Source organism: Micropterus salmoides, unplaced genomic scaffold (genome assembly GCF_014851395.1).
Source record: "Micropterus salmoides isolate LMB-PRFRI ecotype aquatic unplaced genomic scaffold, ASM1485139v1 Ms_hic_scaffold_6, whole genome shotgun sequence".
Classification (NCBI taxonomy): domain Eukaryota; kingdom Metazoa; phylum Chordata; class Actinopteri; order Centrarchiformes; family Centrarchidae; genus Micropterus; species Micropterus salmoides.
The window spans coordinates 9,525,266-9,537,418 of NW_024044348.1; the positions used below are offsets into that span (position 1 = coordinate 9,525,266).

Here is a 12,153-nt window from a genome sequence, read left to right on the forward strand (position 1 = left end):
TGTCTCAGTTTTTTTCCCCCATTTCCAGAAGTTTCACCACAATCGAATGTGCGTTTGACAGTCTTGCCTGTGAGCTTTGTGCACAAACATGGCAAACTCAGCAAATGCAAACTGCAGGCCGATTATTTGGACCAGTCATGCCACGCACGTCCCCCTAGTCCTGGTGCAAATCAATGTGCGTTGGCTGGGGTTGGGCTGGGCGGGGCTGACAGATCTCACATCAGTAGAAAGACAATTCCTATTGATCTGGCTAAATCAGTGGAGACAGATGCAACCCATTCACAGCTCTGGCAATCTATGGATTCTCCGTTGGGCTCTGACCTACATTGCGATGACAAGTAAACACATCTTCAGTATACATCTTCTGCCTGCTCTCTCCATATCTTCTCTTCTTTGTCCCGCTCACCCCCGCTGTCGCATGGGTGCGGAAAGCCACATTTGTGCTAACAAGATTAATTAAAAAGTGCCTGTAAATGAGAAGTCTTATTTTGGTATTTTGTAGCTCTCAGGCGCTTTTTCCAGCTCTGTGGTGGTTTCCGCTGAAGACGATTAGTGTTGTGCATCGTCGCATATTTTTGAGTTGCCCACTGTTGCAATTTTATGGTGGAGTCATTTCTGCTACATTTAGGGAATAATCAGCATTTGTCCTGGAGCACAGAAATCAGTCTCTCTCTTTTCATATTTTCTTTTCTTTTTGTCTGGGAAGAAGTGATACCCAGGCTGCTCTCACACACAGAGACGCTAATGTACAAGGTCAGAATGCTGAGCTTATTTCACAGACTTGCCAATAATGGGAATTAACACAAGAGTATCTGACTGTAGCCCAGAGTGAATAAAGAGTCATTGGATTCCAATTTGAGTGAGATGTGTGGACCTTTTTTGCACCAAAGTGTGTGACATATAGAATTTAAGCGCACATGCACACGCACACTCGCACACACACACTCGCACACATACAAACTCAAACCTTGTGATTCCTTTTCATGCAGTGCTTCGAAAAAGACTTGTTTCCATGACAATCTGCAAGTTGATGCACCTTTTAATGACATGAAAGCATGAAATCCAAATTCAGACTGAGTAATGGTTTTGTTCCACATTTTTATTCTAGGAGAAAGAACTGTAATTACACTACTAATATACCTAATGCCGTGTGTGTGTGTGTGTGTGTGTGTGTGTGTGTGTGTGTGTGTGTGTGTGTGTGTATATATATGTGTGTGTATATATACACAGTGAGGAAAATAAGTATTTGAACACCCTGCTATTTTGCAAGTTCTCCCACTTAGAAATCCTGGAGGGGTCTGAAATTGTCATTGTAGGTGCATGTCCACTGAGAGACATAATCTAAAAAAAATAAAAAATCCAGAAATCACAATGTATGATTTTAGATGATTATTTGTATGATACAGCTGCAAATAAGTATTTGAACACCTGAGAAAATCAATGTTAATATTTGGTACAATAGCCTTTGTTTGCAATTACAGAGGTCAAACGTTTCCTGTAGTTTTTCACCAGGTTTGCACACACTGCAGGAGGGATTTTGGCCCACTCCTCCACACAGATCTTCTCTAGATCAGTCAGGTTTCTGGCCTGTCGCTGAGAAACACGGAGTTTGAGCTCCCTCCAAAGATTCTCTATTGGGTTTAGGTCTGGAGACTGGCTAGGCCACGCCAGAACCTTGATATGCTTCTTACAGAGCCACTCCTTGGTTATCCTGGCTGTGTGCTTCGGGTCATTGTCATGTGGAAGACCCAGCCTCGACCCATCTTCAATGCTCTAACTGAGGGAAGGAGGTTGTTCCCCAAAATCTCGCAATACATGGCCCCGGTCATCCTCTCCTTAATACAGTGCAGTCGCCCTGTCCCATGTGCAGAAAAACACCCCCAAAGCATGATGCTACCACCCCCATGCTTCACAGTAGGGATGGTGTTCTTGGGATGGTACTCATCATTCTTCTTCCTCCAAACACGGTTAGTGGAATTATGACCAAAAAGTTCTATTTTAGTCTCATCTGACCACATGACTTTCTCCCATGACTCCTCTGGATCATCCAAATGGTCATTGGCAAACTGAAGACAGGCCTCGACATGTGCTGGTTTAAGCAGGGGAACCTTCCGTGCCATGCGTGATTTCAAACCATGACGTCTTAGTGTATTACCAACAGTAACCTTGGAAACGGTGGTCCCAGCTCTTTTCAGGTCATTGACCAGCTCCTCCCGTGTAGTTCTGGGCTGATTTCTCACCTTTCTTAGGATCATTGAGACCCCACGAGGTGAGATCTTGCATGGAGCCCCAGTCCGAGGGAGATTGACAGTCATGTTTAGCTTCTTCCATTTTCTAATGATTGCTCCAACAGTGGACCTTTTTTCACCAAGCTGCTTGGCAATTTCCCCGTAGCCCTTTCCAGCCTTGTGGAGGTGTACAATTTTGTCTCTAGTGTCTTTGGACAGCTCTTTGGTCTTGGCCATGTTAGTAGTTGGATTCTTACTGATTGTATGGGGTGGACAGGTGTCTTTATGCAGCCAACGACCTCAAACAGGTGCATCTAATTTAGGATAATAAATGGAGTGGAGGTGGACATTTTGAAGGCAGACTAACAGGTCTTTGAGAGTCAGAATTCTAGCTGATAGACAGGTGTTCAAATACTTATTTGCAGCTGTATCATACAAATAAATAGTTAAAAAATCATACATTGTGATTTCTGGATTACTTATTTTCCTCACTGTATGTGTGTGTATATATATGTGTGTATATGTATATATGTGTATGTATATATGTATGTATATATGTATGTATATATATATATGTATATATATGTATATATGTATATATATATAGCTACATTGGTGTTCATTTTGATATTTAAAAAATGAGTGAAAATCTAAAACTCCAGGACAAAAATCTGATTTTAAAAATCTATTTTCAGCACAAACACACTGCAGTTTAACAGCTCATTTTCTAACTCACTCAGAAGGACTCTGATGCATAATTACCACTTAATTTGTGTTTTCTCCCCATTTTCTCTCTTCCCTTTCTATTAGCAGAAGCATTGTCTGAGCTGTCAACTCTGCAAAATGACCTAGTTTAATTTAAACAGAGATGGTAAGTTTTTGCAGCTGAGAACATAACTTGAATGTTGGGAACATATAGTTAGTTAAATGGAAGTACAAAGATCAGAGTGAAACGAACTTTGAACCAGTCTGCTCCTTAAAAAAATAAAATAAAAGGATACTTTTAAGGAAGAAAACTCAGTGGAAAAATAGAACAATGAGTCTTACCTTAAAAGTGTTTCAAACAATATCATCACATCATAAATAAAACATTGCAAGTAATAGAAATTACAGATGTGAGTAATAAACAGAAGTGTTTTAAAGCTCAACACTTGCCAAGTTTCGGAAAGTTGTTTTAAAGTTTTCATTTAGATTCTAACTTGCTGGGCTTTTCAGAATCCCTTCTGGAGCAGGATAGCAGTGAGATTGCTTCATTGGATATAGACGTCATCTCTTCCCATCATCACGGCTCCTTCAGTAGCTGCAGACCAGCAGCTCTGACCTCAATCATAACTACCATTCTCACCAACCTGTCACAGTTTGACTGCTTGACCTCTTGCAGTTCCCATGAGAACAAATTAGTCAGTGACGCCAACACGAGCAGACAGTTTTTCCCAGAAAATCCTGACACTTCTGGCTGCTGTGTCATGAGCTTGTTTACTGCTTGAAAGTACAACTTTGTAAATTTTAACTTCCACAAATTCTAATCATCAACAAAAACCATGTTGTTTCCTCCTCTCTAGACTCTAACAAAATATACATTTGTAGATTTTATGCTAATGCATTAAGTTTAGAACAAAAAAAATTTAGATATTTCTAGATGTTCCAGAGATTCTAGATATTTAACAAATGGAATTTCGTTGCACAGTACCTACTTCCCCCCCATAAGGGGTTTGAAATTAGTCTTAATTATTTTATGCTTTATGGTGAACAGCGATGCAAAAGATAAATTGATAGAATCACTTAATTAGACTGGAAACAAACTAAGTAGCCAACAAAACACTTCAGTAGTAAAACCATATCACATGGTGCATAGCAAAAGTTTAGTAAAATCCAGCAACATTTTTTTGTACAATTTTTGGTGAAGTGCCCTTTTTGACATTTTTATGAAATTCTTAGAAGATCAACATGTCCTCATTCTTCAATAAATGAATTTTATTGCTTTGTACTGGAGGTAGCAGATAATTGGCACTGGACAGAAAGGTGTCGGCTGCAACTGCTTCTGACAAGCTGAAGCAAAGCAGCGTCAAAACTGGCATGACATGGTGTTAAACCATCAGTAGAGATCAATTATGAATCCAGCCATTGGTGTTTCAAAGATCAACACCAGTGGGAGCTGTGTGATGCCAAGCTGGGAGGAAGACAGAGGAAGGAGGTCTGTCTTCAATCCTAAAACACTCAAATGCTCATCTGACCTGAACACATTCCATTGGGAGACAGTTTATCCTCCACAAGGACTCTTACTCATCATTTTCATTTCATCCAGTTTGGGGTAACTCCATCATATTGTAGTTGTAGTACATGATGACACGGTTCACAATCTCATTTTAGCAAACATAGTTGTGGTGTGACAAAGGTAAACAGATAACCAGACTGGAAACCTATGGAAGCTGTAAATCTAGCAATTTGGTGAAAATATGGGTGTTTGGTACATGGTGAGAACAGAGACGGACAGCAGAGAAGTAGATCAGGATGCAGGAGTGGTTTAAGAAAGTTTCTATTGACATTTTCATTTGCCTTCACCCTGGCGAATCCACGCTGACCACAGCTCAGCTCAGACACAAACCTTTCAGCGCCACATACAGGCATTACATATATATATATATGTCACATTGTCCCTCCACCTGCACAATAAAATTGTATAAATTTAACAGTGTCAATATTCATATATATCGATATTAACACTTGAAGGTTTTCTCTGTTTGTGTGTGCAGTTTGTCACTTTCTAATCTAGCTGTCAATACGTATCTGCAATGTGACAACTTCCTGTACATTTACTGCACTTGGCAGACAGACTGATTCTGCTCTTGACTATTTTTGTCGTTGATGCTGCTCCCCTGGTGTGGTTGGGATCTTGCATATGTTATAAAAGACGTTTTCACTGTCATTGGGTTTAGTCAGTAATTTAAGTGGTAATTGGTGAGATTTTCTTGTATTTGATGTATTTTGGTGCTAAGTACTCGTTGCTATGGTGTATTTATTTTTTCTCTGCAATTCACAGAGATTATATGTCAGTTTAACAGTCAGCTCTGTAGTATGCTGTCTTCATCCTTATACTTTCCTGTATGAGTTTCTCTTAGTGACATTTTTTTGTCATTCCAGTCATAGCTGTCACTGCACATACCTTAACTACCCAGGTCTTCAGGTTTTTTTCCTGTTGCTGACTTTGGAAAGACACTTCCTGCACGACAGACATAACATTTTAAAGGTGTAAATACAGCTTTTCCATATTGCTAAAAAGTACTTGGAAAATAAAGTTTGCAAAATAAAGATGGTTGTGTTTTAAAACATCTATTTTAGCACTTATACCTCAAAGAACTTGATTTAAAACATGTGACAGAATTAACAGATTAGGGATGCATGCTAACCACTAGCTTCTTTAACTAGTTTTAGGGTAGCTAGTAACAGTGTGGCAGTGTTTAGGTCATGGTGCCAGTAGAGCAACATCAATATAAAATATAACATTAACGGATGATTGATTCACCGTGTTACAGCCGTTGGATTGGCCGCTAGTACAATTTACTTCAAAGTACAGAGCACTTTCTGTCTGCTCGGAGGGATTGCAGGGCTACCCAGCTAACCAATCACAGTTCTTACGGTCCACGTCGCCCCGACATGTAGTTACATTTTTGAGGAGGTGACCGTCAGGCTACACCGTAGGGTACGGGGCAACGCAGAGGCAACGCAGAGGCTACGCCGTAGATTTTACGCAGAAGGATAAATCACACTTTAGGGTACTGCTCCCTCCCCCTTCCAGTGAGTGATTGATGGCATCTATCCATAATCACCTAATCAGGACCTGGAGTTAAAAAGGCATGGAGAGAGCTGCAAGTTGTCACTGGACCATTCAACTGGATTTACACACGTATATTATTCTGTTAAATTATAATCAATGAACCACAATTAACCAAAAATAGTCTTCCCATTCTTCTGGGTGCATAATATATGAACTACTGTTATACTGCTGTTTACTGCTACTTCTGACTGTTCAGTTTACTTCTCACTTTCTGTATTATTTGTAAAAAAAATCCTGTTTGATTTAAGATTTTTTCCTTTGTTTCGGGTAATTTGATTTTTAATGTGTTACTCCCGCAACCCCTGCACATCCTGGGAACATAACACTGGGTTTCTGGGTTTGGATGAACCACTTGACATGTAACGGCTTGTAAACTGCTACGGAAATGGTAGCGACATTGAGGTCTGTCATTAGCCTTCAGCTGCTACTAAGGCTCTGTGTTTTTAAAGACTTTAAATTGGAAGACCTCTACTGTTATTACCTGGAGGATAACATGACTGGCTTCTCAGGAGGAGGCTAAAGCTTGGCGTGGTCATGTGGTCATTATTTATCCCCAGAGGCAACACACTCTCACAGACAGAGAGTGCTAATAGCGAACACTGCGATCCCTCATTGACAGCGCTTTATAGCTGACAGAAGATGTGGAGGTGAAGAGGTCACTCATTCCCCAAGGGAGATTGCATCTTGGCAGCTAGATTGCATTTTATAGTTCAAGGCCTCATCTTGTTCCATGAACAATAAGAACAGAAGTATGACACATCAAAATAATCCCTGCAAAGTAACCACAGAGGCCAGCAAAACTGTGTGAAAAGTGGCAACGGTTTGCACAAAGGGAGTGTGTGACAAAAAACCCAGATGAAGCGTAGATCGAGATCTGTCAGTGTGAAGCACAGCTGTGGAACATGACAGACTTCACTGTGCAAATGAAAGTGATCTGTAGTGGGGCTATCGGAGTGGGACTGACAGACACAGACAGACACAGAAACTCAAACGTCCCCACAGCAAACAGATACGATCAGCCAGATAGAGCAGATTGACAGCAGATGCTTTAATGGGCTGAGAAGTGTTGTTGTAAAGGAAGGAGGGTGAAGCAGAGGTAGGTGAAGAATTACAGCACAACAGTAGCGGTGTTAACTAGTGTACACACAATGCAAGCTCCAAATATGCAAACACTTAACACAGCAAACAATACAGCGTACACCTACACTTAAAGTACTGTATTTGGAACAGAAAAAGCTTGACTCACCCACACAATGGGCTTTGTACACATGATCTAAATGCATGATCTGTCTCTTTCTCACACTCCCCCCTTCTCCCTCCTCTCACATCACTCTGGTTGCACAGACACACATAACAGATCTTGCTCTAAACAAGAGTGACTGAGATACCAAAATGTAAAACTCAAGAAAGCAAAACTTGAAATATCCCCAAAACTCACACACACTCAGAGATGGGAAAATTTAAGATAAAAGACTCACCCAGAACAGGAGGTTGAAGAAGACCATTCCATATCGCAGGGCCATCATGCAACCCTCAGCCATCCTGCAGCGCCGCAGTTCTAGGAGGAATATGAAGGAGAGGTCCAGGTAAAACACCACATACTTCTTCCCCTGGGAATAGCGCCCCTTGGACGTCTGTGGCCCCTTTGTTGTGTGGAAGCCAAACGCAAACGGTGGCCGCTTATACTCAAATTCCCCACTGAAGCGGTGAAACCCAGAAGTGAACGGCGGTGTGTCAGGTTTGCTGTCCAGAGAGGGACTACGCCGGTATGGAGTCTCGTCTGTGCTTGAGCGTCTCATTATGCAAGTTGAATGAGCTTTTAAGAGTCTTTGATAGTCACTCTGTGTATTTCAGGTCGGAGCAAAGTCTACAATGAGGGACCAGAAGTTATTCCACTAAGGGCCGAGAGATGGATTTGAGCAATATTTTAACCTATCCCCAGTTTAGCTCAAAATAATAATTACAACCCCTACCAAACCCTGGAATGGCTGATTTAATTATACCCCAGGTGTGATCACACTTGTTTTGCATTAATCTGTGAAAGATAATGCCCTTCCATTCACTTGACTAGAGTTCTTCTCTTTAATCCTATAGTGCCACTATATTCAGTAGGAGACTCTACATAATCCTGCCACAACACCTGTGTAATTCTGAGTATTTAGGAAGTAATCCCAACACACACATACACATCTGCACATCCCTGTGTCCCTCTCTGTAATCTCTCAAACACAGGTGTCATGCTCTGAGAGATAAGCTGGTTTGCTGTTTCATCTTGTAACGGTTTAATCAGGTAAACGACTAGAGGGTTTTGACTCGACCTCTCCAGCTGCTTCGGGTTGGCAAAATGAACCAGAAACGTCCTACCTGGTCTCATGAGAAATTCCTGAGCAGGTGCTTTTGGCCAGGAGGTAATGGCACCCCTGCTTCAGCCAATCAACTTCTTTCACTCAGTAACAGATCACACATCCACTGACAATGAAATGCTAAGCTCTGGTCTAAATCGTAGCTGAGTGTTCAGCATGTGGTTGCAGCTGTCGATGTGCTTTTACTGAAAAAGAAATGAACTAAACAAGATGAGAGAGAAGGATGATACAAATGTGAGAAGAGGGTTGAAATGAAGCATGAAAGGATGAATAACGCATGTGAGAGGACCATTCTTTGGCTTCTTAAATTAGTATCCCTGTTGAATAGCTGCTTTGCCCAATTTCTCCCCCGCTTCTTTTGCCTCTGCCCTAACTTGTCCCTTTTGTCTCTTAAAGTGTCTAGGGGTTACTCTGCTTCTCTCCACAGCTGGCTTTTCACACATCTAGCAATTCGCCCTCTTCAACTCCCTCTTATTCTCGTCCTGTTCCTCACTCTGAGTCCTTCTCTGCTGACGGCGGTTAATTAATTTCCAGATTCTCATCAGTGAGGCAAAGTGTTCGGTGTCCCCTCTTCTCGTCTCTCTCTCCTCCGCTACAGAATTTCTATCCTCTTCTCTAGGTGGGCAAGGAGATCAAGGTGTCCACTGGGGTCATGGCCAAGCAGCAAGACAGGAAGGAATAAGAAGAAGAGACAGGCAGGGAGAAGAGAAAGACAGTTTCCTTAGAGAAGCAAAAGAAAGACTGCAGTGTTGGAGCGGTAGTCCAGCCTCGTTGCCTGAAGCTCCCTCCCTCTTTCTCTTCATAAGCTCCTGTTCTCTTTCTCTCTCTGTTACCCCCTCCCCTTTTCTTTCCTCCCTCCTCTCACAAGCTCTGATGTTCTCCCCTCCACATGCACAATCTCAAACACCCCATCCCTCCTTTGTAACTGTTCCGAAAACCTGGCAGCGCGAAATGCAGGAGCAGTCATTCATATTCTGGCCACACCCTACAAGAGGCACAGCCAATCAGTATCTCCCAGCCCCATCCTCCCTCGTGCACACGCCAGTCATGACCATCTAACACTAACATATGCATACTCACACACAGACACACAATGTACGCGCACACGCACAAAACCTTGCGCGTTAATAACGTACCAGTGCTGAGAAGCCTGCTGCACTTGCACTAGTGCTTCCTCCTTTCCTCTCTGCATCCTGCCTGGAACTCATTCTACATGCAGAGGTTGTTCTTGCGCACAACCCAGGCTGCTCTCTGCACGCTGTGCTTCAGTCATGTTCCTCTGTCCCTCTGGACCTGGTCTTGGGTCACACAGTATCCATGTATCCGCACTCAGCATAGATTTCCACACTAAAAATAGCTCACCTGAAGTATATCTCTGTACGAACATACTGGGAAGCACAAACCGCTGCTGACATTCACACAAAATAACTGCATATTCTCTATACCCTGGTAGCCATCTAGTCAGTGGCTTTACAGGTGCACAAGAATGTTTCAAAGCTGCAAAGGTACTGATTTTATTCACAACTGCATCAAGTATTTAATGGATTCTGTTTTGTCTCCTGTGTGTATTTTTGTCAGACCGTGGAGGAGGCACCATGGGAGAGTGAATGTGACAATACTGTTGGGCTAATGGTGTTTTCTCCTAAAATGTTTCTGAACGTAAGGCGATATCAAAATGATAAGAAATATTCTGGACTTTATTTAAATAAAGTCCAAATCCAAAAACTAGATGATTATAGCACTGATGCACCAAGTAGTCCTCTGGAAATACTTAATAGGGATGGGCAATACCAAATATTTTTAATTCAATAAATAAATAAATAAATAAATAAATAGTTTAATTTTTAGACCACACTTGAAGGCACATCACATGATAATAACAAATGTATTACCAAAGCAAATAGCAAAAGTACAAATAAATAAAAAAGTTTGCTATTTTGCCTTTCTCTCACACGTGTGTGACTGTGCGCGGCTGCTTGACACTGCACTACATACTATATAGTATACTTATTCATATATTATCCATTGATGAATCACAATACATAGGGGAAATATGTCATATTTATATAACACATGGTTCATCTTATTATTTGTCCGTTATGTCCAAATCTGCTTTCACTTTTGGGAAAAAATATACACAAGTGGATTGCGATTAACATAATTAGCAGTAAGGCTAGCAGTAAGCTTGCACCTTACTGCCAGCCATCCATGTTGTCTCCTAACCTAACGCATTCACATCCACACAAATACAACTCTACCCCAGATTCTTACACACACATAAATCGGCACATAAAGTAAATGTGCAGTGGCACCCCTGGGTGGCGGCGGCTTTGATGTCCTCAGCATGTACAAATACACAGATGGGGGAAAAAAAGGTTTCAAGGAAACATGATACACAACAAGATGAAATTTATCTCTGTTAAAACTGAAGGTTTACAGATAGTGGCACATATTAAAGTACTTTATGAATCACTGTGAAACAGGGACATGAATCGACTCACATGCTCAGTCAGGTGGACTCTGGTCTCCATGCAGCCATGAAGGGGAAGGAATCTGGCTAGCTTTCCCTTGTTTAAAGCTGGAATATAAGCATCCTATGAATGTCTCCACTAAATGACAAAACAGGCTATAATGATAACTGCACTGTGCACAGCAGCAATTTGAGCCTATGAAATGAATGGCTTTCCACAAGACTGGCAAATTATTTTGAGCTGTTTGCCTGTTAGAATTTTGGCTTATGCAACCACAGCATGATGTTCAAAGTCTGAAATGAAATGATTTTATTATTTTGGAAAGTTTCATGTTAATACTGTTTACTCTTTAGATGTTATAAAATCAAGGTTACAGCTTCACAATTCAATAAAGCGTCCATTATGTGAATTCATAATGGTAGCATTTACTGTGAAGAGGCAAGAGCTGCATTGGTTGCTAATTGTTTTGTTAAAACATGTTATGTCTATATCTCTTTATCTTAACTGTCATGTTATCTTGAGATGAACATTTGTCTGTTGTTCAAAATTCAATGCTTTCATTTGTTGTTTCTTATGGCGATTATGTTTATTTTTAAGGCCATTTCCCAAGATAACTGTTTGATACCTTGTGACAAGATGATACACAAGGTAATGAGATGTAATGAGATATAGATAAGATAAGATTTGTTTTTGTTTTTTACTGTAAATTCTGTATCAGCCTCAAAACTCCAGTTTTAGTCATCTAGTACAGGTGACAAAATATCTATCAAGTGATGTCACCTCTACATGTTACTGTACTGGCAATACAACTGGATGCAGAAATGAAAGGTATAGTTTTCGACAGTGTTAAAATGTTGTAGCTTGAATCTTTCCTTGCAAACATGCTTTAAGGTTCATTGTGTAAGTTTTAGTGGCATCTAGTGGTAAGTGTTGCGAATTGCAATTAGCAGCTCACTGTGCATTCACTGTGCAAGTGTTGGATTAGCATTATCAGAGCATATAATCTCAATCTGGACAGCAAACTAACCGTTATAACCATATTACAAATTTCACATTTGCAAAATATGAATGTGCATTGATTGTGCACATTGTGCAAGTGATGTCACATGTACACATTTCTTTTTTTTTTTTTGCTTTAAAGATTTAAGGAGGAAAGACAGATTCTGATTATTCTGACACCACCTGAATGCACCCTCCCTTTCCAAGCAGGCAGGATAAGCTACAGTAGCCGACACGCTCTGTCAAACGCCCTGTGC

General features: G+C 41.0%; 1 protein-coding gene across 2 annotated transcripts in view; it reads right to left on the reverse strand.

Annotated features, from left to right (window-relative positions):
- tspan4a (tetraspanin 4a) overlaps positions 1-12,153 on the reverse strand; it is a 163,402-nt gene that overhangs the window by 122,520 nt on the left and 28,729 nt on the right. The window contains exon 2 of one of the 2 annotated variants that reach the window (XM_038700589.1): positions 7,542-7,621. In XM_038700589.1, coding sequence (XP_038556517.1) covers positions 7,542-7,604 — 63 coding nt within the window. In that variant the 5' untranslated portion in view covers positions 7,605-7,621. Of the gene's footprint in view, positions 1-7,541; positions 9,145-12,153 lie in introns of those variants that run through there. The other variant, XM_038700588.1, reaches the window with a different exon arrangement.